This window comes from Macrotis lagotis, chromosome 1, assembly GCF_037893015.1.
Source record: "Macrotis lagotis isolate mMagLag1 chromosome 1, bilby.v1.9.chrom.fasta, whole genome shotgun sequence".
Lineage (NCBI taxonomy): Eukaryota > Metazoa > Chordata > Mammalia > Peramelemorphia > Peramelidae > Macrotis > Macrotis lagotis.
In genome coordinates this window covers 327,286,323-327,314,024 of record NC_133658.1, presented here as the reverse complement: position 1 = coordinate 327,314,024, position 27,702 = coordinate 327,286,323, and the positions used below count along the sequence as shown (strand labels likewise).

Below are 27,702 nucleotides of genomic sequence, written 5' to 3'. Positions count from 1 at the left end.
TCTGAGCAAAAGTTCCAAACTCTTTCTGTTGGAAATTTTTTCCTGCTAGATCCAGCAGTTATTACCTACTCCAGGAAGCCTTCTCTGACCTGCCTCCCTTCTACCCCACAGCTGAAAGGATCTCTCTTGCACCTCACATTTTACTCAGAGTACTTTGGATTGTTCTTTTGCTCCCATCCTACCTTGAAAATAGTAGGACCTGGGAAAAGCTTAGCTTATCAGCTCTGCTTCCATGCTAGCCCCCCACAGCTATAATCAAGGGGAACAATCCCTGTGAAGAAAAGTCCCACCATCCCCTCCCTCACCAACCACTGACCAAGAACTACTAAAGGGTAAGTCCACCCTTTGACAGCTGCCTTTCCAGGTCTAGGCAGCCTCTGCCCCTTGGCTACTGAAGACCTAGGGGGGAAAAAAGTCTTCACCACCCAAGACCTTGACTCAATCAGCAGAAATCCAAAGCAGATATGATCTTATCAGTGGGAATGACATTTAAGAAGATGAGTCCGAAACCATCTGTTTTGTGGCTACACCCTAAGCACCATGGGACCTTTCCATGTGACTTGTAGCTGAAACTTCAATGTGTCATAGCAGTGCTTTGCACAAAGTAAAAGATGAATAAATTTGTTTTCATTCATTCATCATTATTTTACCTTATATCATATTTATTTGTTCACATGTTGCATCTCTCTTAATAGACTGTAAGCTCCCTGAGGGCAAAGACCATATTATTGCTTTTCTTTATATTCCCCAAAACAAATGTAGGAGGACCCTTGCACATAGTAGACACTTTAAAAATGTCTTCTGAAGGAAATTAATTAAATTGGAGAACAGATGGGGGAAGGAAAGGAAGGAATAAGGGCTTACTCTGGCCAGGCACTCTGCTAAGATCTTTTTACAAATTTTATCTTATTTAATCCTCCCAACAACCCTGCAAGGCAAGGGTCATTGCTACCAGAAGAAACTGAAGCAAACAGAAGTTAAGTGACAGACAATTAGTTTCTAAGGCTGGATTTGAATCCCTGTCTCTACCTAGTACACTACTACCAGGTGCCATGATGACCTGGAAAGAGCAATGGATGCATAGTCAGAGGGAATGGACTTCAATTCCAGCCTCACACTAACTACATATGTGAGTTTTGGCAAATCATTTGCCTATTCTGGGTTTTAATCTCATCTGGAAAAAAAAAAGGTAGTTGAACTAGATGACTTATAGCTACCATTCTATGTTCTAAGACTACTTCCGGCTCTAAGATTCTGTTTTAAAGGTCTTTCTAACTCTAGATTGGATGAATTTTCACCTCTGCCTGTATATTTACATCCCTCCTGGTAAACCTGAGGTCTAGGGGAGTAGGGAAAAGGAGACCGGGTGGAGCCTGAGCCTCTCAGGTGAAATCTGTCTGGTTTCTGTGTCTCATGAAAAGCCCTAACTCTAATCCTTCTAACACTCAGATGCGCTAAAAGAGGCCCAGAGAGCTCAATGATCATGGAAACCCTGATCCTCCTGCCCGCCCACAGCACCTGCCTAAGGCCCTTGTTGTCCATAACAGCTTTTAGGGAAATTTGAGCCAGAGCAACTGGAGGCTAAGGTGCCCCCAGATGCTGATCCCTGTATCACCCTACTCACTCCCCATACACACACACACACACACACACACACAGTCTAGTTCAGCACTGGAGTCCGACAACAACCAAGCGAAAAAGGAGGCTCTCACAGCATTAACCATAGCTCAAGATTAAGAAATTGCTTATGATTTTGTCATTAAGTTAAAATTAAACTAAAACATAAATATTAGCCTCACCTAAGATTTAGTAATAAAATTTTAAAAAATAAAAAATAAAATTGGGCACTTAACCTCTTGCATCTTCAGCTTTCTTAACTGTAAAATGATGAGACATGAGTCGAGAGATCTCTAAGTCTGAAGTCCTATTCTAACACTAACTATACAACCTAAATTAAGTGTAAGGGCAGCTAGATGGTAATGGATAAAGTATCAAGTTGAAGTCAGGAAGACTCATCTTCCTGAGTTCAAGTCTAGCCTCAGATACTTACTAGTTGGATGACCTAGGCAAATCACTTTACTCTCTTTCTCAGTTTCCTCATCTACGTAATGAGTTGGAAAAGGAAATGGCAAACCATCTGCCCAAAAATACCCAAATGGAACCATGAAGAATTCAACACAATTTAAAAAGTTTGAACAACAATAACAAAAAGATAAATATAAGGAATGGAATTTGTGGATTTCAGAATTCTCCATAAAAGGGAAATAAATATTCATATATATGTATATATATATATATATCTGTGTATATACAAACATATATATATACACACACATAAATCATGGAGGTGAGATATCATGAAAAGAACATGAGAATAAGCATGAAGACCTAAGTTCTTCTAAATACTTCATGATCTTGGACAAATCAATCCCGATTCTGTGCTAAAGACCCCCATTAGTAAAATGAGGAGATTAGGGAGGTAGCAATGAACTTGAAGCTCTGAACTAGAGTCACAGGACCTGAGTTTGCATCCTGGGTCTGCTACTTACCACCTGTGTGATCTTGGGCCAATCACTTAATATCACCAAGTCAGTTTCCTCACTCTAAAATGATGGAGCTGGAATCACAATGGCATCTGAGATCCCTCCAACTCTAGAGTGATACTTCTATGCATCTCATTCACCTGTGGGCTTCAACCTCCAGGACCTTAGTAGGGAAACTTCATGAGCTTCACTGGATAAAATAAACCTTCACCTATCCAACTCTCTGTCCTTGTCAAAGCTGGTCCTCAGACAACAGGTACCCAGCACATTACCAATAGACATGAAGTCTTCTCCACCTGCCAGAACCTGCCCAGGCTCATCTTCTGCTAGCAGAGAATTCAGTCATCTCTGGACCACCATGAGACATTGAAGGTGGATATCAGTGGAAGAATGTATATATGTATAGTTTAGCAAGTCATTAGTAATAGTACATTTATATTGCCCAAAAAGTTTCACAGACATCCCCTGATGAGGTAGTAAGGCAAAGACAACTCTCTGTCTTTAGCAACACAGGCTCAAAGATCTGAAAGGATTTGCTAGTATTCACATAGCCAGTAAATGGAGGAATCAGGACTTGAATCCAGATCCTTCCCACAAGACCTCATCCTTGACACGGGACTATTGTTTTCAAATCTCTCCCAGTCCACCCCAACATTCCATGTATTAGATGGTCTTGGTGAAGTTCAATTTACCTTATATGATAAAATAAAATTCCTAAGTAGCTCAATTTAACTTATGTGCCAGAATAAAACTGCTAAGTAGTCAAATAGAATTTCAATTGCTTCTTCTATATTTCAGAAGCCAAATGTCACCCTTTTTCCCTGGCCCTAAGAAGTTGACCTAGGATCAACATACATGGGTCCAAGTTTTGGTCACTTGCTACTTAAAAGGGTGAATGACCACAATTCTCTCTGCAGTAAGATAGCAAAATGGAGATTTTACTCAGGTGGGTTAGTTGGATGGCTAACTGACCTCAGAGTCAAGAGATGTGATATGTGACCTACTGGGTGACTTTGGGTTTCAAATCCAATTTTCTTTCTTCTTCTTTAACATATGGCATCAAAGGAAGAGACTTCCACACAAAAATGAGCTTGAAACTTGGACGTTTTAGATCAAAAGTGTGATTTTTTTTTACTGTCTGAGCTTTCTGGGGCTCTCCTCCTCTCCTCTTCCTCCCCTCTTCTTCCTCCTCTTCTTCCTCTCTTTTATTTCTTCTCTATCTTCCTTTTCTCCTCCTCCTTCTCATTTTCCTCTCCTGCTTTTCTCTTTTCCTCTTCTCCCTTCTCTTCATTCTCCTCTCCACTTCTTCCTCCTCATTTTCTTTCTCTCCTCAGCTTCTTTCTCCTCCTCCTCTTTTCCTGACCTTCCTCCTCCTCATTCTCCTCTTTTCTTCTTCTTCTTCTTCTTCTTCTTCTTCTTCTTCTTCTTCTTCTTCTTCTTCTTCTTCTTCTTCTTCTTCCTCCTCCTCCTCCTCCTCCTCCTCCTCCTCCTCCTCCTCCTCCTCCTCCTCCTCCTTTTCTCTACCTCTTCTTCTTTATCTTCCTGTTGACTATTCTGGCTTTAGCACAAAGGTCCACTTGCAGGGAAAGAGGGTATTTAAAACAGAAAGGACCTCCTGCTCCTCTCCCATAGACCTCCTCAGCAGTCTCACTGTGGTGTGGCGGTGACCTGGGTTTTTGAAGATCCTACTAGCAGAGTAGAAACTCTGAGAGGGCAATTCCTATACCCAACTTTACTTTGTACTACCGCCCCCCAGTCACTACCCTAGTTCAAGCTCCCAAGCACCCATTTTCTAACTGTTGTAATAGTTTCTTAATTGTTCTACCTGCTCCAATTTGTTCCACACAGAGCTCCCAAAGTGAGTTCCCTAAAACACAAGTCTCTTAGATCACTCACCTGCTCATTAAACTCCAACTACTTCCTGTTACCTCTAGGATCAAATATAAACTCCTATGTTTAGGCCTCAAACTTTCTTTCCAAACAGTACACTTGACTATATCACTTTCATATACTCTACAATTCAGTCCAACTAGCCTTACTGTATCTCATGCACAGCATTCCATTTCCTACCTCCATATTTAGAATGCATTCTCTCTTCATTTCTGATTCTTAGTCTCTAGTTTCTTTCAAAGTTTAATTCAAACCCACTTCCCTCTCTTATTTTTTTATTTAAGACAATGGGGTTAAGTGACTTGTCCAAGGTCACACAGCTGGGGAATTATTAAGTGTCTGAGGCCGGATTTGAATTCAGGTCCTCCTGACTCCAGGGCAGATGTTCTATCCACTGAGCCACTTAGTTGCTCCCTCAAACCCACTTCCTGGTAAGAGAACTTCTCCTGATCCCCCAAGGGCCTAAAGTCTTCTCCCTACAAAATTAAATTTTTGTTTATTTTTATGCATTTTTCTATGTATATGTTTCTTCAATGAAGGAGTGTAAACTCCTTGTGGGCAATGACTATTTAATTTGCCTCCTCATTTCATCTCTCAGGGCTTTATTACTCCTGCTTGCCTCAGGAAACAGTAAATCTCCTTAAGAAATTAAAGTGGGGGAGGCTAGGTGGTGCAGTGGATAGAGCACTGGCCCTAGAGTCAGTAGTACCTGAGTTCAAATCCAGCCTCAGACATTTAATAATTACCCAGCTGTGTGGCCTTGGGCAAGCCACTTAACCCCATTGCCTTGCAAAATCCTAAAAAAAAAAAAGAAAGAAAGAAAGAAAAAAGAAATTCAAGTGACCTATAGTAATAATGAAAAAATGCTCTAAATCATTGATTAGGAAATGCAAATTAAAACTCTGAGGTACCAGGCCATACCTATTAGATCAACCAATATGACAATAAAGGACAATGATTAATATAGTAGGGGACATGAGAAAACTGGGACAGGAATGCACTGTTAAGTGGAGTTGTGAACTAATCCACCTATTCTGGAGAACAATTTGGAATTATGACCAAAGGGCAATAAAACTGTTCATACCCTTTGATCCAGTAATATCACTACTTGATCTATATCCCAAAGAGATTATTAAAAAGGAGGGAAAGCCCCACAACCTCAAAAATATCTATAACAGCTCTTTTTGCAGTGGCAAAAACTTGGAAATAAAGGAGATGCCCATCACTGGGGGAATGGATGATAAAGTTGTGGTGAATGTGAATGTGAAGGACTACAATTGTTCTGTAAGAAATCATGAACTGACTGACTTCAGAAAAACTATAGAAAAGACTTGTAAGAACTGAGGCTGACTAAAATAAGAAGAGCCATTAACAGCAACACTGTGTGATGATCAACTATGATAGACTTAACTCTTCTTTAGTAGTATAATGCAAAAACAATTCTAAAAATCTTGTGATGGAAAATATCCACATCCAGAGAAAGAACTATGGAGTCTGAAGCATACCATTTTCAGTTTTTAAAATTTGCTTTATGCTTTATGTTTTTCCATCTCATTGTTTTTCCCCTCTTGTTCTGATTCTTCTTTCACTACATGACTAATATGAAAATGTGTTTAACATAGTTATACATGTATAGCCTATATCAGATTACTTGTTATCAAGGGGAAAATGGGAGGGGAGGGAGGGAAAGAGAAAAATGCAGAACTCAAAAATTTACAAAAACATGAATGATGAAAACTATGAAGTTGGGAAAAATAAAGAAAAAAATCACATAATAAAAGAAAAAGAAGAAGTGGGGAAGATCCCTAGATCAGGGAAGATGCCTTTCTGGGAGGCACCCCAACTCTAATAGACCTGCCACCTCTGGGCCTCACCAAGTGACCTTGAAAGAAAGGAAGAAAACAATCGTTTATTAAGCAACTATTATGTGCCAGACATACAATTTAAGTGTTTTACAAATATTTCTTTATTAGACCCTCATGGCAACCCTAGGAGGCCCCATGCCTGGCAGCTAGGAGGGGTCTGATTGATTCTAGATTGATTGGTTGGCAGGTTCTACAAAGTTGGAAGGATCCCAACTGGAAATTTGTGAAAAGTTGCTTGTCTGCTGTGAGATGACCAGTCCAGTTAAGGAATGAAGAGGGTCATTACAAAGTTGATCACCAGCGTCATAAATTTCATAGCCAGAAAAACTCTTGGAACCATCTGGCAAACTTACAAAGAGGTCATAATCTGAGGTGGTAGAGGGCATATCCACACAGATGAAGTATCAAGCTTTGAAGCATTAATGTAATAAGTAATTTTATGGTATAAAAATTATTAGAGCTATTTAATATAAATATAATTAATATGATTAATTAATATAATTATGTGAATAATTGGATATTACAGAAATATTATGGAATAATAGTTTTGACTCTACTATTTACAACTTGTTTAGCTTTGGACAAGTTCCTTCCCTTTCCCATGCCTCAGTTTCCTCATCTATAAAATGAGAAAGTTGAGTTAATTGATCTCCAAAATCCCTTCCTGCTCTAAATTGACAGACGCTTTTATGAAAACAACAAACATTTCTATAACACTTGAAAGTTTTCAAAGGACTTTGCTCACAACTCTTCGAGGCATGATCAATCTCTCTTTGACAAAAGGAGAAACATGGTGACTCAGTTGTCAAATATCAGAGCTTCATTTTACATAGAAAATATCAAAGACCCAGAGAGGTGGCTTGCTCAAGGTTACACAAAGAGTCACAGCAGAGGCCAGATTCAAACTCAAGCTATTTAACTTCAGTTTTATTTTTCCCATGCCTCATATGCCCATCTCAGGACCAGAGGATGGGAGAGACTTGCTTAAAGTAGCTAGGCACTGCAATGGAGAGAGCACAGGGCCTGAGGTTGAGAAAACTTGAGTTCCAATCCAACCACAGGTACTCAGAACTTGTGCAAAGTCATACAATCTTTCACTATCAGAGTCTGAAGTAATACTGGGATACAATGTTATAATTAGAAGGGACAGGAGAACATAGAATACTGAAACTGCAAGTGACCTTAGATTTAAAAATTATAGACTATTACAATTGGATAGGGCATTAGAAAATGTAATGGGGATTTTTGCAAGGCAAATGGGGGTCAAGTGGGTTGCCCAAGGCCACACAGCTAGATAACTATTAAGTGTCTGAGACTGGATTTGAACCCAGGTGCTCCTGACTCCAAGGCTGGTGCTTTATCCACTATGCCACCTAGCTGCCCTCCAGAAAATGTAATGTTAAAGTTGGAAGAACACTGAATATAAATAAGACAAAAATAACAGCAACATATATCAAAAGGTCTGTCAATGGGGACAAGAGGTGGATACCATTCACCCCTTTGCCTGGAAGGACTATATTAATAATAGCCCCCACTTCCATAATGCTTTCCTCACAACCCTTTGAGATATGGATTGCACTATCCCCATTATATAGTGGGAGAAACCAAGGCCCAGAGATGTAAATTAACATAGATTTAGAACTGGAAGGGACCTTAGAGACTATTGACTCCAAACCTCACATTTACAAATGAGGAAACTGAGGCATGGAGCAGGAAAGTGACTTGTCTATAACCATACTTATTAGTAATAAGGTGATGTGTTCTCACCTTTCAGGCAGTCAACAACCCTCTTTTCAGTTGCCCCACTTTCTTAGAAATGCCCCCTTTAACCCTTCCCCAAAACCCCGCTTTTTAGGCTCAAAAGGGTCAAATGATCAGAATCACCCCCCCATCCAATTCATCTTTTTTCCTCTATTTCTCCCTCTAACCCCCCCCCCCCCACCATGCCTAGGGAGGGTGGGGGGAGCTGAGCATCTGCCACAATCCCTTCCTGCCTTTGGGGACCTCTCTTTATCTGTATAGGGTGACAGTGGGTGTCAGCAACAGAGAAAGAAGTTATATTGATAGATGTCAAACCCAAGCCCCCCCCCCCTTCCAGCAGCCGCTGACAATAGGCAGTTCTGCTGGATGAACTCGACTGAGGTTCTCAGGGGAAAAGGAAAAAAAAACCTTTTTTTTTTTTTACTGTTTAATTGAATATTTGAATAATCCTTTCATTCCTCTGAGGAATAAAGAATGTTGTCCAAATAACATTGACTCACTCCATTGGGAGACAGGGAAACAGTTGCAAAGGCTGTCGGGCACAATGGCCCCCCTCACACATCTCCAGCCTCTGGGATGATGTGTGTACCCTCAAGTGGGCCTGCTATTCAAGATGCCTTTTGTTGGCGAGAAGCTGTTGATAAATTGCAAACGCTTAAGGGAATGTGCGCTCTGAAAGCCGCCCGGTCCCCGCCTGCTGCCGCCGAGCTCCCTGAATGTGAGTCATGAAATCGAATGTTAGGTCAATCCATTAAGCTTCTATTAAGCCCTTCTGTAGAACAAAGCTACCCTAGGCCGGCTCCATAAATATTGCTATTTTGAGAAGAGGGGTCCTAATTTTAATTAAGCCTCTTTACCTGCTCAGGAGAGAAATCTATTTAGACACCAAATGGCTGTCCCTTGTGCAGTGCTGGAAGGCAAGCGGCAATTGTGCTGTTGCGGGGGTGTTGGGGAGGGGGAAGGCAGGGAGAGGTGGCTCCTTCCCGAGGGGCTCTGGCTATGGGCTCATCCTCCCCAGTTAGCTCAGCCCCTGACCTACCTCCAAAACCGCCTGCCCAGAGGCTTCCCAGAGGGAACAGAGGAAAGGGCTAGGGGGCTAGAAGACACCCCTTCCCAAATCTGCTAGACTCGGATGGGTAGAAGAAAGGGTAACTGGGAGAGATGGAGTGCAACACTACAGAATGCTAGAAAGGTTTGGGGCTAGGAGTCAGGAGATCTGGGTTCTAGTCCTGGCTTTGTCATCAAATGAAGGGAAATGTCATGGGAGATATAGATGATAAATGTGTGTATAGGTGAGTATATATATAGACATGTGTGGATGGATGGATGGATAGATGGATGGATGGATGGATGGATGGATGGATGGATGGATGGATGGATGGATGGATATCTTACCCTTAGGATATCAGGAAAGGGAGGAGAGGCAGCAAAGCTAAAATGTAGATTGCTACTCTGGAATCAAAGGTCCCAGGATCAAATCCAAACTTTGATGCTTGGGGTCTTTGTGATCTTGGACTTAACCAATCTGGGTTTTTCTCATTAGTAAAATAAATTGGTTAAAGATGCCTTCCAGCTTTTTAGTTCTATAGTACTAACTCTTTAGTCCTAATTCTTTCCTTTCCCTCAACCTCAGAACCTGTAGCCTTTCCTCTTCTAATTTATAATCTAGGACCTCTTAAACTGTTGATGATATCAACCTCTGAAAATTACAGGGGCTAGTAGTCCAACTATCTCTTAGATCTGTATTCTAAGACCTCTTTCACTTCTTATGTCCTAGGGTCTCTTTCTACTTGGAAATTCTATATTCTAAGGTTCCAACTTGGAGGAGTGTGTTAAGAGCCAAAATGAAAACTGACCAGACCTGAAACACTTAACCAAAGTGGACAAAGGGAGATGTGGAATAGGAGGATAGCTGAGTCCTCAAGGATAGTAAGTAGACTGATCTGGGCCAGGCCCTACTGCTGATCCATATATAGTGTAGTGGAAAGTTAAATCCAATTATACCCACTTACTACAATCAAGGACATGTGACCTTAGTCATGTAATTTTACTATTCCGGACCTCTGTTTCCTTATTCATAAAAAGGGAATAATAATCATTGTTCTAAATGGTTTGTGGAGAAGAGAACATTTTCCCCCCTAACCCTGAGGTGCTATAGAAATGACAACAATTTTATCAATAATAAATTATAATGGGCTGTAGGAATGGTTGCTAGTTACAGAAATGGAGACTGGGCTAAGTTGGGGGGAATGGAAGGAATAGACTGGAATGCCGACACATGTTATCAGATCAGTCTGGGCAAAAATTTTGGTAGGGAGGGGGAAGCAGGATATAGAACTATAAGCCCAGAGAAAGGGAGAAATAGATTGGTGAGACAGAAAGGATTTGAGTTAGGGGGATGGGGCAAAGAGGAGCTTTCTTTTCTATTGCTGTGATTCTGGGATATTTAGTCTGGGTCAGAAGGGAGTTAATCATGGAAACACCAAAGTGCTGGGCCAGGAGCCCAGGAGGGTGGCACCCAGGGTGATGAGCAGATTTGTATCCCCAAGAGGACCCAAAGACCTCCTCCAGTTTATGCCCCATAGTTCTTTCCTGAACCGAGAGAAGAAGGAGATTATCTTCGAAGGAGGTACTCCCCCTCTCCTCTCCCCTGGAGGCAGTCTCTCACATCCTCATCTTTGTGTCCTTTCTAGGGATTCCATTCCAATTGGTAATTAGGGTTTATTTCTGAAATTTAGGGAAGTCCCAGGCATGGGTCAAGTACAATAATAATTTAAGATTACATGACTTAGAATAGGAAGAAACCTAATCAAAATCCCCGATTTTCTAAATGAGGAAACTGAGGTGGAAGGAAGAGGAGTTCAAGGTCAAACAACTAGTAAACAGCTTAACTGGGATTCCAACTCAAATCCTCAAATTAGAAATTCAGTCTTCTTTCTGCTATACTATGCTCTCACACTTATATAGCACTTTGTAAAATAAATATATAAATGTAAATCATTGTTGTTGCTATGATTTTGAAAATACCTACTTCCTTATCTGTAAAATGAGAATTGTGAACTAGATAACCTAGAAGTTCCCTTCTGGCTCTAAATCTATGAACTTATGATCTTCACTGACATTCCTTCACTTGATCTTCACAATAAACCAATGGACAAGGTAGCATTAGGAAATATTATCACCGTCTTATGGATGCAAATATTGAGGAAAGAAACGACTTATTCAAGGTCACATAGAGACAGAACTAGTTTCATCTTCTGGTGATTCCAAATTCACCATGATTTCCAAGAGCCATCACCACTTAGCACCTTCATTCCTGCTCACAACTCAGCAACCTGGGTTACTAAGAAGCAGTTCTTTGGGAAGAACAGAACTCATCATTCCTCATAGATTTTTCATCCTTAGAAAATAACCTTTACCTTTTCTAAATCATCCATTCGTACACAACCCCTTCACCACCATTATATATAAGACCCAAATAACCCCCCACACACACATACTTTACTCCCCTTTGATCACCCCTATCATCACCCAATTGTAAATACATTCAAATCACTCCCTCTATATACTCCCCAAATCATGCTAATTATAAATAGACCCAATAATTCCAATCATAAACAATCTCACATAATAAATACCCTTTCTAATAATTCTTAATTGTTTGCACCCATAATCAAACAGCCACACCCACACACACACACACACACACACACACACACACACACACCATCATACCACCACTTCATACTGGTTACAAACCAGAAGAAAAAACTAGTCATTACAAAAATATTTATAACAATATTTTAACAGCGAAAAGTTGCTAACAAACCACATGCCCAACAACTGGGGAGTGGCAGAACAAATTGAGATGTATTGATGTAATGAATTATTGTTCTTAGGGCAATGGTAAATAATAGCATATCACTAAATCTTATGATCAAGAAGAGTTGGGGTAGAATCCTGCTTCTAATGTGTATTAGATATGTGACCCTAGGCACTAATAAAAAATAATAAACATAAGCATTATATACTTCTTTAAAGTTTGCAAAGTACATAAATGTTAACTCATTTGATTCTTCTAACAAACCTATAAGGTAGATTTTATTATTATCCTCATTTATAGATGGGGAAACAGAGGCTGAGGATCACATAACTGTTAAGTGCCTGAGGCTGCCTTTGAACTCAGATCTATACTCCCTACCTGCAAGTGTCTAATTCTCTACATTAAGCAGGTTACCTGTGTTGGTAGTGAGTATTTCTCACTGAGTATTCTCTAGTCAATACCAAAGAAAATATAAGGGCAGATTCCCACAAAACAGGCTGGAGGGGGACAGGGAAGGCTGGGAAAGGTACATAAAAATTTAGAGAAATATGGGAAGACTGGAATGAAGTGATACAAAGGGAAGTGAGCAAAGCTGAGGAGGGGGAAAATAGTCATTCACATGTGACTACTATGTAAATAAAGACAATATTAAATGGCAACAAAACTCCCTCTGAATACAATAGGTGACTGGGTGTTGTTGCCACCTGGGCATGAAAAGTTGAAAGCACACAGCATCTTTTTTTAAACAAACTGCAGATGACAAAAGGGTAAGGTTGCTCTACTATCACTCATAAACACCCCTTTGTGTTGTTTTGCTTTTCAGTGAGCTCACTTTTTGGTTCGTTGGTGTGTTTGTTTACGTGTGTCTGCTGTATTAAAACAGAATTTATCAATTTAAGAAAGCAAATCTCTTCTGTCTCCCCTCTCCCCCCCATACACACAGACGCACAGACACAGAAACACACACACAGAAACACACACACACACACACACACACACAAACACACAAAAGCGCATGCTTCTAGCCTTTTCTTTGAGCTAAGCTGGACAGGTCATCTCCAAGACACTCCCACTCTCCAAAAACCTATGCTTGCCTGCAGCAATGTGTTCCCTATCTTGGTCTCTCATCCTCTCTCCACCTCTTCTCCAGATGACTTCCTACTCCATCTTTGAAAGTCAATTAGAACCAACTTGGCCCAGAAGCCTTCCTCTGCTTCAGTCCCCACCCCAGCTGTTCATAGCACCCTGTTTTAGAACACTTCAATGTTTTATTTAATGTTGTTTACTGGAGATAGCTGTGTTTATGTCTTATTCTTTCACTCAATGGTGAACTCCATGAAGACAGGAATCAAGTCTCTAGTTTCATCTTCCCCACCTCTGAATATTGGGTATTGCAAAATGTTACTTAATTAACGTTTGTGGAATGGATGAATGCATTATTGCATGTCCCTGCCTAATTCTAATTATGACATTCATTGCAAAATCCCCAAACTCCTTCCAGAATAATTGCAACCAGGAGATGGTTATTATATTAGTTCACTGGACTTTGAAATATGGCAGAACTATATTGGGCCCCTAGTCAAGGCTTATGATGCGAAGTATCAGACCAGTCCCCAAACACTTGGATGGTGGGGAATGGAGGAGGTGAGAGAAAGATGTCTTTAGAGTGGCCTGGTGCTGAGACCATCTGTGTATTCTTGCTAAATTGCTGTGGATATAAGATAAACAACTAGACCTCATTGTGAAGGGTTGATTGACAGTGGATGATAGATGCCTGCCTAACTCCTTCAGAAGAAACCAAATGGCTGAGGCTCCCAGTGAACAATGACCCCTGAATGTGGGGGCAGGGAGAAAGGGAAGATTCGCTTTCCAGTATCATAGAAACATGAAATATTAAAGCTGGAACGCACTTTAGATGAGAGAATCTTAGCACTAGAAGGAGTTTAAGGATGTAGAAGGTTTGAACAAAAAGCCAGAATGTTCAAATTCGAAGAAATCTTAGAATATAGAATTTTAGAGGTGGGAGTGACCTGAGAGATAATCGAGGTCAATTCCTTCCTTTTACAGAGGCAGAAACTGAGGCCCAGAGAAGTTACTAACTCATCCAAGGTCACAATGACCTCCACTTAGAAACCAGGTCTTCTGCCTCCTAACCCCCATGCTTGTTCCACTACCCCACCTTGCCCAAACCCCCCAGGACCCTGGTCCCATCCATTCCCACCCAACTGTCCACTCACCAAGGCTGAAGAGGATGAGGAACTTCAAGCAAACAAATTCCTGCCTGTCGACCTGTAGAGAATGCAGCTGCCGTACTAGCTCCTGGGCCCGAAGTACTAGGCTGTGGAGAAGAGATCCTGCCTGGGCTGCCACTGTTGCTAAGTCTACCTGTAATAAGAGGAAGCAGGACTCAGGATCAGAAGGAAATCACCCAGGCCTCTTACCCAAATCAGAGGGAGGGACTGTGATGGGATTCCGAAATTAGAGTCAGAGATGTGACTAGGAGTACAAGGGTAGGTCAGTTCTTCCTTTGAGATAATGATGATGATGATGATGATGATGATGATGATGATGATGATGATGATGATAGTAATAATAATGATGATGTTCGTCATCTATAAAAAGAAGACCCTCTCTCAGGTCTTTCCTGGCTCTAATGTTGTCCTTCATTTTGAAGATCACAACATCAGGGAGGTGATAACCATGATAAGCATGTGAAATGGATTTGTGATATGAAGAGGCATATTAAATAGCAGATACCACCATACCTGTTTAAGAGGGTCTAATTCTCTTTTGCTGGCAGTCACTTGAAGAAAGTCATCAACCCAATTCCAGTTTTAGCTCCCCTTTCCACACTCACATTTCCCCTCCCTAAGGCCTCAGGGCATGGCATCATATAGCCTGCCCAGGTTTAGGTTAGGAAGGCAGGGAGAGAGAATTTGTAGCTCAGATTTATCCATGGACTAATTGCATTTGAAATCACTCCAAAGTTTTCTAGGTCCTGGGTCTGGGAGAGAAGGGCAAGAGGCAGCAGAACATAAAGGATAGAAACTTGGCCTTGGAATCAGAGAGATCTGGGTTTGGGTTTCACCTCTGCTACATATTAGCTATTTTGACTGGGCACCAGAGAATCACCACTTCTCAGGAAGGAGGCAAAATATTAAAGCTGGAGGGGAATCTTAGACTCCAGTCATTCTCCAGTTACTGAATGGCTACTTTTCTGAAATGATAAAGGGCATTCCCTTATTCAGAATTCCCTTACAATCTAATCATGATCCAGAGTCCCTCCCCCAAAATCTGGAAGGGACCCCCTAGAACAACAAATGCTAGAGATCTGGAAACACAATGTTTGAACTGAGACATAGAATGCCAAACAATAGAATGTTAGGGCTTGAAAGGACCTGAGAACATTACTGTTAGAGATGAAAAGGCCCTTAGAATATAGAATGTTTGATGAAAACAAAACAAAACAATGCCATGTAATTATAGTATCCAAGCTTGTCCTGGAAGAAGAGATGAGAAAATGCATCTCCCCTTTCTTTGCAGCCTAGTTGATCCTGGGTGTGGACTGTCAGACTGTTATATGAAGGTTAATTTGGCTGAACTATTTTTTCCCTTCTTTCTTCCTTTTTCTTTGTTACAAGGGAAGGCTCACAGAGTAGAGAAGGGGAGGGATAGATATTCAGAAATGAAAATGATGTGAGATAAAAGATCTCAATAAAAATCTATTTTTAAAAGAATGCAGAATGTTTGAGCTAGAAAGGACCTTAGAATAAAGAACATTAGGCTATAGAAGAAACAGAGGCTGTTAGGAGTCATTAAAATATAAGGGAAGGTCTTGGAACATAGAATATTAAAGCTGAATATAGAATATTAGTGTGAGAGAGGACCCCACAGATCATTTAGTTCCACATCCTCAATTTACGGATATGCAAACTGGGCTTCTGAGTAGAGAAATGACTTACCCAGAGTCACACAGTGAGTTAATGACAAACCTGGTCCTCTGACAGACCTGGTCTTCTGACTCAGTACAGTACTCAGTGTTTCCACTATAAAAGGTTATTTTAGTCTATCTAGTTTTATCAAGGACCAGTTTTACATCTCCCTATCCTCTTTCTCCCAGCAGGCAACCTTGTCATTCTTAGGTTCTGAACTCCTTGTCCCTAGCATCCTGGTAATGCCTTCCATCTCTGGGCCCATGTTAAGGTGGGAAAGGAAACAAAGAAGTGTCAATACCTTAGCATCTTCTCTCCCTCAATCCCACCTTTCCTTGCATCAGCTTATCTACTTCCATCACATATTACAGAGGAGACGAGGGCCTTGAGATGTGAAATGATTTCCTCTAGGTCACACATCAAGTCAATAATGAAACTGGGACTAGAACACTGGTCTCTAGGATAATCTTCTTGAGTTCAGAGAAATATGAAGGAAAGAAACTGATGTAACAAGAAGCAACAGTGAATAACCCAGAGCTGTCTAAATTTAATCTTACAGAGCAAAGACAGGAACTAGGCAAAAAGTTGGATGGGAATCTTAGAATCCAATCATTCTCCAAGTACAATCTGGTGACCTCTGGGGAGTCCCTGAGACTCCAAAGCCTGTAAGGTCTAAACTGCATAATAATATTAACAACAATAATACAAATCTTCATTCTACTATAATAAATATATGTTATCTCATATAAACAAAAGCCATTTGGTGCAAAGGTAGTCCTCATGGTTTTTAAGAGTCTAAGGGGGTTGTGAGACCACAAAGTTTGAAAACTACAAATCTAATCTAGCCCTTTTATTTTAGAGATAAGGAAATTGAGGTCCAGAGCAGCCAGGGTAAGCTGTTGACAGCCCCAGGGTTCTGAGGTCTTCTCCCCTCCTATACCATCTTCCTTCTCCATCATAACCCAGGTCTTGGAGGCAGACAGGAGCCAAAGCATCAGTGGCTGCACCCAGAGCTGACACCGCCAGCTTCTGAAGGACCCTCCAGTCACAAAGAGCCCTGAGCCGCCGTTTGCTGTTGTTTGTGAATCATTGTACCTGGTGAATGGGAACTGGGCTCAGACTCAGCTCCCTGAGCAGGGTCAGGCAGGCGGCGGGCGGCGGGCGGCGGGCGGCGGGCAGCGGGCGGCAGGCAGGAACAAGCCTGCAGCAATCTACTCCTTCCAACACATGGCTACAAGAAGGCTCTCGGGTGCTCATTTACACACACATACACACACACACACACACACACACACACACACACACACAAGCATATAGATTCACACAGACACACATACAAACACCTGCATATATTCACACACACAGACTCACACTCACACACCTCTGCAATGGTATACTTTCCTTCACACAAGCAGTATATCACATGAATCACATACACATATTTACAATCATAACCCATAGACATTTTATATATATGTGTGTGTGTGTGTGTGTGTGTGTGTGTGTGTGTGTGTGTGTGTGTGTGATCCATATAGACTGACTTACTTGCATTCACATAGACTGCAGTCACATATGCAAACTCGCAATACCACAAATATTCTCAGGTACACACTGGAAAGCACATTGGATTTGGAGTCAAGCTGCCCTGGGTTCAAATTTCGGTTCATTAATTTATTTCCCTCTGTATGACCTTAGAGAAATCACTTCCCTCTCTGGGTCCCAGGGGATTGTACTAGATGGACTTTAAGACCCACTATTCCAGTTCTAAATCTGTAATTTGTTGTTGTTCAGTTGTGTCCAACTCTTTGTGACTCCTTGGATCATAGCATGCCAATACTGTCTATGGTGTTTTCTTGTCAAAGATTCTGGAATGGTTTGTCATTTTTTTTCCTCCAATAAATTAAGGCAAATAGGAAATGTGACTTACTCAGGTTCACAGTTATTAAATGCCTGAGGTCATATTTGAACTCAGGTCTTTCTGACTCTAGGTCCAGCACTCTATTATCTGATTTATCTAAATGCCCTATTATGCTATAATTCAGTACACACAGAGATAGACAGACAGACAAACAGACACACACACACACACACATACACACACACCATGCACACATGTTTCTTTCTCATTTTTTTCCAAATCAAGTCCCTAACTTGGGAGATAAATGACTTTGGAGAAGGTCAAGCAATATACCATCTCAGAGACTGTCACATGTAAGGTTTTAAATGAGGAGAGAGTAGGGGATTGGTGAGAGATGACCCCAGCTTCCCTTTTAATATACAACTCTTTCTCTGGATTGTTCCAATAGCGACCCTGACAAATTCAGGGCCATGACACTGAAGGGATTCATTTGAGGAATAGAGATTGGATTAGATATCCTCAAAGATCCCTTCAAGCTCTTCCAGGTCCATATTATAATATTATATGTGTGTGATCTGTGGTGATATTGCCATTTGGCCATTTTTGTGTTCTTATATTTAGTGGTGTGGGAAAAGCCCTAGGCTTGAAGTCAACAGACTTGGGTTCCATTTCTCAATTCATCGATAAATAACCAGCTGCAGGACCTTGAGCAAGTCACTTCCCTTCTCATGTCTTAGTTTCTGCATCTGTAAAATGAAGCTAGTAATTCCTGTACAGCCCACACAAATACTTTGTGTAGTGCTTTGGAAAAAAGAAATATATTAGTATTATTATTAAATATCCTATTAAAATTCTCTTGAGAAACCCGACCTCTGACTTTGAGAGCTAAGGGAGAAAGGCAAAGGTAGAGACAACCTTAATTATTTGGGGAATAGCAAAAACAAACATTAGAGTAGAACAGAAAACAGAAAGTAAACTTCATTCTTGCCCAGAATCCCATCCTTTAGAACTGTTTGGAATGTCTATCTTTGGAAATGACAGGCCCTAATGTACTAATAAGATCGGGGAGAGAGCAAGAAAGATTAGAGAAGGGAAGGGGAAGGAGAAGAAGATGTACCTCCTGGCCAGTGACCAGCAAAATGCTCCCCTCCTTCCCATGCTGGATCTGTCTGTAGATGTGGTCGAAGACAAGCAGCTCACTCCAGCAATTCTGCAGAAGTTTCATCTGATCAGCCACCTGTCACAGAGACACAGAGACACCCATCTGCTGAGCAGACCACAAGCTGTGAGCTCTCCCAGTTCTGTGTCCAGAGAACCTTCAAGGGAGACCTTCAGGATAGTTATGTTTTGGGGTGGCGGTTATAATGTAGTAGAAGGAAGGAAGACCAGCAATCAAAGACCTGGGTTCAAGTCTCCCTCTCAACCTCCAGGCTTCTAGCCCCTTAGACCCACAAACATCCTGGACCCAGGGATTCCTCTTCATCCCCACCCCTTGGACAGTCTTTATAACACACAATGTTTATTAGAACTGGAAGGGACTTCAGAGCATGAAATATCAGGGTGAGGCAACTTTGAGAACATAGGATATTAGTGTCAGAAAAATTCAAAATAATAGAAAGTCAGAAAATAAAATGTTAGAGATGAAAGGGACCTCAGAACATAAGAATATGTGTCATAAGATATCAATGTTGGAAGACATTTTGGGAGATGATCATATTCAAATCTGTCACATTACAGATGAAAAAAACCAAGGCTTAGACAAAAGGTACCAACCCGAGAGATCCTAGTCAATTATCCCAATTTATTGATTCCTATTAAAAATGTATTGTTTGTGAATGGTTAAGTCCTTAATATAGTCTAACAGGATGGGTTGTCAGACCACCTACCTGCTGTCATAGGGAGAAGCTGAACCGAGACAGAGGTAAGCACTAAGGAGAGGGAACCGTGTATACTCCCTCACTCTCTCTCAGCCTTCTCCTTTTCCTTCCCTTCAACTGCCCAGTTGTAACAAACAGGACATCGGACAGAAAAAAAGCAGGGGACGCTGGGCCAGCAGAAGGTTCATGGTTAAGGAGGTGATACCATGAGATCTGACCTGGGAGCCAGAGCCCTAGAGATAGAGAGGGAGCCTCCATGCCCAGGGTTATTAGTGCTGGAGCAGAATTAGATGGGAGATAAGAAAGATCTCCCGGAGCCAGGAGAGGGGGAAGGGGTCACTGTGACCCAGGGATGTGGAAGCCCCAGAACAGCTACCATATACAAACTCCTGCCCCAGAGATCAGTGTGGGCAAAAGCCAATTTAGACCTTACTCCTCCTAACCATAGCTCTGTTCTACCCCGCCCCAGCCCTCCTTAGCTTAGGAAAAAAAGAGTATAGGGATGGGAAGCAGAAAACCCAGGTTCAATTCCCACTCTGCCATGAAGCCTATAAATTGCTTTCCTTCTCTCTGGATCTCAATTTCCTTATAAAATGAGGATAATAATCCTCATCTCCCACACAAGGTTTTAGCTCTGAGGATAGAACAAGAGGTACTGCTATATAAATAATAGAAGCCTTCTCCACAGCAACCTTCTGAGGAAGGCAGTGTAAGGATGATTATCCCTATTTTGAAGATGAGGAAAATGAGGTCCAGAAAGAGCTGGCAAGTTCCCAAGGTAACACAGATAGTCTTGAACCCAGTTCTCTTGTCTCTCACAGTCTAATGTAAAGGGCTGGAGAGTTATAACCTAATCCAGTGGAACTTTGCTTGGAGTGACTGACTTATTCCTACAAATTTCTTGGACAGCAATGGAAGCCTCTTTCAAGCTCTCCTTCTTGTTTCAATTTTGACTCATCTCTATGATTAATTAAGAGATGTACAAATGGAACCTTCAGTCAATCAGCACAGTAAGAGATGGAAAAAATGACTAGCCTGGGAGGCAAAAGACATGAGCTCTAGTCAGATTTGCTGAGAAATGTTTAACAACCAACTGGAGTAGGAGAGGAAGGGTAGGCAGGACTTATAGTTAAATCTACTACATTATTCACATTTCCTCCACCACTTTCTTAAGCCCAGAGGATCAACAAAACCATAAATCAAGCCTGATTTGTCAACATTTGATAACTTCTGAGGTGTCAATATTCATGCAAAAAAATTAACAATCAACTCAGTCTGATTGATCTGGCTTCAACACATCCCTGCCTTGAGTTTTATCCCCAACATGCACATACAGAGATTTTGAGTGAGTCATTTCCCTTCACTGAGGCTCAGTCTCTGTATCCTATAAATGTGCAGGGATGATCTCTAAGCCTCCCTCCTCCCCCCGCCCCTCACAAGTTTTCACATTCTAAGTTCTGAGGTACTTCCCAGTTCTGATATTCTAGGTTCTAGGGTCCCTGTCTATTCAAGCATTATATAATTCTGTGAGACTTTTAGAAGGCAGATGGCTGGAACCCTCATTTAACCAAAGACAATTGGCTTAACCTTCATGAGGCTCAAGTTAAAGGTTATTTTCCTGTCCCTATATACAATACTCTACCCCCTCCCCACTCCAAAATATATATAAAAATGGAAATTTATAGCCCCTAGGACAAAGTTGGCCACTACTCACTCCCCTGGGCAGGCCCCACACCCTACGCCTACAAGTCTTCCTCTCTGGACCAGGGGAGGCTGCAAATCTTCCTCTGTACCTTGACACATCTCATCCCGTCTCGTTCCAGAAGGGTATTTATGGATGTCATGCTGACCTCGCTCCCGTCGCCCCCACCCCTGGCCTGCCGAGGCCCTCTCCCAGCAGACCAGCCCCCCAAGCCCCCTGCACCCTCCATGCTCTGTCTGATTAGTCTCCTTGCCGAAGGCCAGCTCGGGTCTGTAATTCTCGGGTGGTTGACATGCTCCCGGCTGGCCCTACAGAGTGGCAGGCCGGGGGCTCATTTGTCAGAGACAGACTGACAGAATTACTGCCCCTTAAATGAAACCATATATCTGGGGAGTTAAATCTGTTGCCAATCGTGGCTCCGGGGGGCTTCAAAGGCCAGACGTGGAGTGTGAACTGATGTCAAAAGGGACTATTAGCCATAACCCTCCCCCCATGGTCCTCTCCTGCTCTCTTTCCACCCCCTCCCCTTCTTTTCCAATCTTCAAGAGAGCACAGGGTTTGCCCAGGACCTGAGTAGAAAGAAGATTGGCTGTCACTCTCAGGCAGTAGGTATAGCAGCAGTGGGCAGGCTATCTGAATATAAGAAGTTAGCATGAATTAGCTCCCAAGAGATTTTATGTTCTATGTTCTAAAGTTCTGTCTAGCTCTAATAGTCTATGTCCAAAGGCCTACTACTATGTTCTAAGATTCCATTCTATGATCTAAAAGTCCCAGCCAGCTCTAACAGCTATGAGTTAGTCCTCTCTCTTCCTGGGGGCTGCCTGTGCAACAGATGTGTTCAGGAAGGTAGATTATCCGCAACCCTCCTGCAAGAGAGTGAAGGGTGGGGTCTGGGATGGTCTGCCATTTAAAAGAATGGGGCAGAACCTTTTAGCTTGCCCTCACCTTCATCTAAGCCTCTGCTTACTCCAAGATCCCAAGTACTGCCAGGCCCCACATGGGCCAGGAAGAAAGAATGTACATGTTAGCCCAAGTTGGAGAGAGCATTCATTCCATAGGCAGGATGGTACTTATCTGCATAGTTTTTAAAAAAGAATATTGTACGACACTCTGCATTGTGTCTAATGGTATAGAACATAGGGCAGCTAGGTGGCGCAGTGGATAGAGCACATCCCTGGAGTTCAAAACCAGCCTCAGACACTTAAAATTACCTAGCTGTGTGACCTTGGGTGAGTCACTTAATCCCACTGCCTTGCAAAAACAAAAATAAAAAAAATAGTATAGGAAACTTTTAAGACTATTGTAGGACACTACAATGGAGTTTCTTGTGCTCAGTGCTGACCCCAGAAGAGGGAGACAGGAAGCAGGAAGGCCCAGCCAGTAGAAGAGGAAAAAACACTCACCAAAGTGGGCACAAAGCCTTGCTTCTCCTGGTTGAAAAACATTCATGGGGATGGCACATTATTCCCCACCCTCTGCACTTGGATCTGGAGCTATGTAAACCCAGAATCTGCCTCCTGCAGTCATCCTCTAGATGCCTCCAGCTGAGGTCTGGACATGTGAAAGAACCCAGGGACCTCCACAAAAAATTATTTGCCTTCCCAGGTGTCCTATTAACTCTTTCCCCCACCTTTTAATATTACCTAGTTTCACTGACCCCACCTCCCAGCTTCCCCAAACTCTATGTAAATCTTCATTCAGTTATGAAGTATGGCTTATGCTAATAAACACAGTTACTGCCTAGAACTCTAGGGCCATATCAGTTGACTTCCACTCCAGAAGCCACAGAGAGACCAGGACAAAGAGTACCCCCAGACTCCCCCTTTCCACCCAATCTTCTTATGGATGGACCATGGCTTCTGGAGCTGATAGCCCTCACCCCAGGTATCTAAGACAGAAAATGATGACCCTCCCCTGGTTCCCTCCCCCACCCAAGAACGGATGTGATCCCATAGCCCAACCCATCCAGTCTTGAGAACAGATAGGGCCTTTGCCCTCTTTTTCCCCAGGACAGCTTCAAGTTGTACCCTGCATGGCCAGAGGAAGCTGTGGCTCCCTAGCCAGGAGCACAGACAAGAGCCAGTCAAAGCTACTCCAGCCCCAGAGCCCAGTTTGGCCCCACTGTTTACAGTCCAGGTCCAGGAACAACAACAACCCGGCTGGAATGGAAGGCAAACACAGATAGGACTGAGACAAACAGTCACTGCCCACAGGGATGCCTCCCCCTCAACTTCCTGAAATCAGCAAAGGTCTGAATCTTTGAGAGCTAGGAGAGCCCAGAGGTCTAGCTTATTTCCCACCTTGTGATAGAACGTTGGACTTAGACTGTTGGGCCGAACATGGAGAAAGAGAAAATGCAGAATGTCAAAATGGAAGGTGTAAGAGCCCAGAGGCACCTTCTTGAAGTTATTTATCCTGGCCCTCTCCTGGTCTCTCATGTCATAAGGACAGACGTTTCCAGCAGTTCCCTAAAAACCACTGTTCCATCTTATTGGGAAATTTCCATCTTATTGGAAAGTTCTTTATTGTGTCTTTGCTGTTCCTGTTGATCTTCTTCTTATCTCAGTCTGAGGGACAGGGAATGGAAGAGAATCAGGCCAGGAGTGGGAAGAACAATACTAGGCAGAGGCCAGACTGCCATTGCTAGAAGCATTATCAGTAGGAAGATCCCAAGTGTCCTATTCCCCTCATCTTCATTCCTCTAACACATCAAAGAGTGCAGGAATTCATAGGATTATAGACATAGAGTAGAAACGGACAGTAAAGGCCCTTCATTTTGTAGATGAGAACTCTGTGGTCCAGAGTGACATGGCCATCCTGTCATTCCATCTTATCAAAAGTGGGATTTGAATCCAGGTTCTCTGACTCCAGAGCCAATGATTTTTCCATTGCACCATGATAACTCCCTCTACCAGTGCACCACCCCTTCTAGGACTAGGTAGTTTTCCCATAAGGATTGCTGAGGCCAGAAAATTCAACCACATGCAGCCAACTCAGCAATGAGTTGTCTGTCCCATGCTTAGGAACACTGGTCCTTGATCACAGATGAACAACCCATCCACAAGCCTGCCCTAGGCCTTTTCAGAGTTCACCTTAACATGGTCTTCAAAAACCCAGGGCCAGAGAGACTTGGGAAGATTTATATGAACTTCATGCTGAGTAAAGTGAGCAGAACCAGAAGAAAAATGTATACAATAACACATATATAATACATGAAATAACAACACATATGATATACAAAAATGTAAATAAATGTGTATGTATCCAAATCACTATATATGTGTGTGTGTGTATATACACACAATGAATATACATGTATATATATATATATTTATTTATGTGTGTATATGTTAGACAAAGTCAATATAAGAATATAGTCAATGTACACACATATATATGAATATAATTTAGATATGGCAGTGTAGGAATTTGTTTTGCTTGACCATGAATGTTTGTTACAAGGGTTTTTCCCTTTTCCAATTGGTGTGGGGAGGTAGAAAAGAAAAAAATAGATTTTTGCCTGGAAAAATAAATTTAGTTTTTATAAAAAAAACAACTCAGGGTCACTCCCAAATAGCAATAAGGAAATAGAGACAAAGGTTAGTAAAAATGTCCTCACTAATTCCCTCCAAATGCCTATCATGGTACCATACCCCAATGATTTCCCTACCCTATGAGTATCTCCCAAGATCTATATATGTATAGGGTTCAACCTGGAAACCTAAATACCAACCATACTTAATGATCCATAGGTAAATGTCCCAGCATAGGTAGGCAAAATTTGAAACCCTTATCTTTTCCTATATTGTTCTCCAGCTGTGGGCAGGACCAGGCAAGCCAAAGAATAAACAATACTACAGAACCCTTCCATAAGAACAGAGGACCAAAAAGATCCAGGATTCCATTCTGGTCTTTACAATATTCAGAGAAGTTACATAAAGGGGAAACCTCTGAATTGACTCCACTTCTTAGGTGAGATAATCACAGATAACAGAGATGCAAGAGGCACACAGTTGGGCAGCACCTTAAAAGTCATCTTATTCAAAGCCATTGTTTTACAGATGAGGAAACTGAGGTCCAAAGAGTAATGATTCATCTAACATAACACAATGAATAAAAAGCAGAGCCAGACTGGAGCCCAGGTCTCCATATTTTCAATTCATTGCTCTTATCACTATAGTATATGTCACAAAATAAAGAGAAAGTAAGTGAGATAGAATAGTCAACCACTGGTCTGGAGGACATTTGAGGCTCTTTCTCATTCAATCCTATGTTTCAAAGAGGGAAGGAGAAATAAAAATAAGGGAGAAATGGAGAGAGAGATAAAGAAAGAGAAGGAGAAAAGAAAGGAGAGCCAGAGAGGAGAGAAAGAGAGAAGATGGAGAGAGAGTGAGGGAGGAAGAGAGGAAAGAGAGGGGGAGAAGAGAGAGGAATTTAACAGTGATATAGAGGAAAGAGTAGAAGATTTGAAGTCCCAATAGTGACTAGTTACTGCTAATTACTATCTGTCTGATTGTACAAATCATTTAATCTCTATGGGTATAATTTCCATCTCTGAAAATGAGGATCTTAGCATAGATTCCTGGGACCCTTCTAGCTTAGCTAAAGAGAGGAAGCTGAGAGAAGGGACAGAAAGGAAAGGGGCGGTCAAAGTCTCAGGGGGAGTTGGAGAGAAGAAATCAAAGAGAAAGGCAAGGAAAGAAGAAACAGTAATGCAAACAGATGTTGGTTCTATGCTCTGTTTAGTCAAAGAAGCAGAGATCTAGAGGGGACCTTGGATTTACTCAGATCCACACCTGCCATTTTACAGCTAGAGGATACTGCACCATAGCAGAATCTGAGGCCCAAAAGAGAGAAGCAACTTATGTTGGGATCACCTAGCTAAAAAGAGTCAGAATAGCCAACCCCAACCCCTAATTCATGCTTTGTTTTCAAGCTCTACATGGGGGACTTGTCTCTCTCATTAGAATCTTCATACTTCTAACCCAGAGATACCAGAAAGGGACTGAGAAGAAAGATAGAAGGAGAAAGACTGAGAGGGAGAGAGAGGAGGGAGGGGGAGAGAGAGAGAGAGAGAGAGAGAGAGAGAGAGAGAGAGAGAGAGAGAGAGAGAAGGGAGAGAGAGAGATAACAGAAAAGAGGAAAGAGAAGGGGAGAAAAAGAGGAGGGAAGTAGAGAAATGAAAAGAGAGAAACTGGAGAAGGGAGAGAAGAAAGAAGAGGAAATGGGTGGAGGAGGAGGGGAAAAGGGTGAGGGAGAGGAAGGAAAGGGATTGGGAGCCACTGATGTTGGCCACTCACCTCCAGCTCCTTGAAGACTACACAGCTTCGAGCCCATTCAACAATTGAGAAGAGGGTCTGGTCTGCCATCTTGCACATGAGGCCAAAAGGTGTGGGTCGGTCAGGCCGGCCCTTGGCAGGCTCCTGTAGGCAAGCCAGGATTCGGGCCTTGAGCTGGCCTTCATCAGGCTCTAGCTGCAGTAGTTTGAGGATGAGCTCTGGAACCCCTGGCAGACCAGGGCCACTGGGGTAGGGCTCTGGATAGCCATAGTGGGGGGCTGGCTCATGGGGGCTAGCATAGGGCTCTGGATACTCTGACTTGATGGCACGGCCAGGGAAGGCAGGGTAGAGGTAGCCAGCCAGTGGGCCATGAGTGGGCACAGCCATAGGTAGACCTGGTGGACCATAGGGGCCCCGCTCGTAGTCACCCGGTGGCCCTGCAGGTGGGGCAGGTGCCAAGCCCTTGGCCCCTGGGTGAAGGGTTGGTGCCAAGGGATATTCAGTTTGCGGAGGAGGTCCCATGGGTGGACCTGTCTCAAGCTTGAATCCATTGGCTCGGATCAGGGCCTTCTTCTGCTGTTTTAAGGCACGGTCTCGCTTGTACATGGGACCAAACTTGTTTCTCCCACCTCGCATTCGGTCTGCCCGAACAGCTGTGGAGAAGGCAAGAAGGATCTTGTCCAGAAGTCTTTTTAGACTGATCAGAGAGAAATCACCTGGGCCTCCTGAGCTCCTTTCCTCCGACTCCATTCCCAACCCCCATTCTGTCTCTTAAATGTTAATAAATGAAAGCATGATGCTCCAGATTTGCAACTAACTTATTTCAAAAAAAGATCATTTCTCTCTCTCTCTCTCTCTCTCTCTCTCTCTCTCTCTCTCTCTCTCGCAAGGCAATGGGGTTAAGTGACTTGCCCAAAGTCACACAGTTAAGTAAGTATTAAGCATCTGAGGTCACATTTGAACTCAGGTCCTCCTGACTCCAGCGTCAGTGCTCTACCCACTGTACCACCTAGCTGACTCTAGATCATGTCTTTCTGATTAACCTCAAAATGAAAGCACTGAACTAGATGATCTCTAAGGTCCTTTTGACTCTAGTGTTTTTTGTTTGAAATTTTGTGTTCTAGTTTTAAGATTCTATGTTCTAACATCCCATGTTCTAACCATGTCATTCC

General features: G+C 42.4%; 1 protein-coding gene across 2 annotated transcripts in view; it reads right to left on the bottom strand.

Moving 5' to 3' along the window:
• NR5A1 (nuclear receptor subfamily 5 group A member 1) overlaps positions 1-27,702 on the bottom strand; it is a 47,658-nt gene that overhangs the window by 4,851 nt on the left and 15,105 nt on the right. For both annotated transcript variants that reach the window (XM_074211602.1, XM_074211603.1), the window contains 3 exons: positions 26,552-27,183; positions 18,790-18,909; positions 14,120-14,267 (listed from right to left, as the gene is read on the bottom strand). In XM_074211602.1, the coding sequence (XP_074067703.1) occupies positions 14,120-14,267; positions 18,790-18,909; positions 26,552-27,183 (900 nt within the window). The remainder of the gene's footprint in view (positions 1-14,119; positions 14,268-18,789; positions 18,910-26,551; positions 27,184-27,702) is intronic.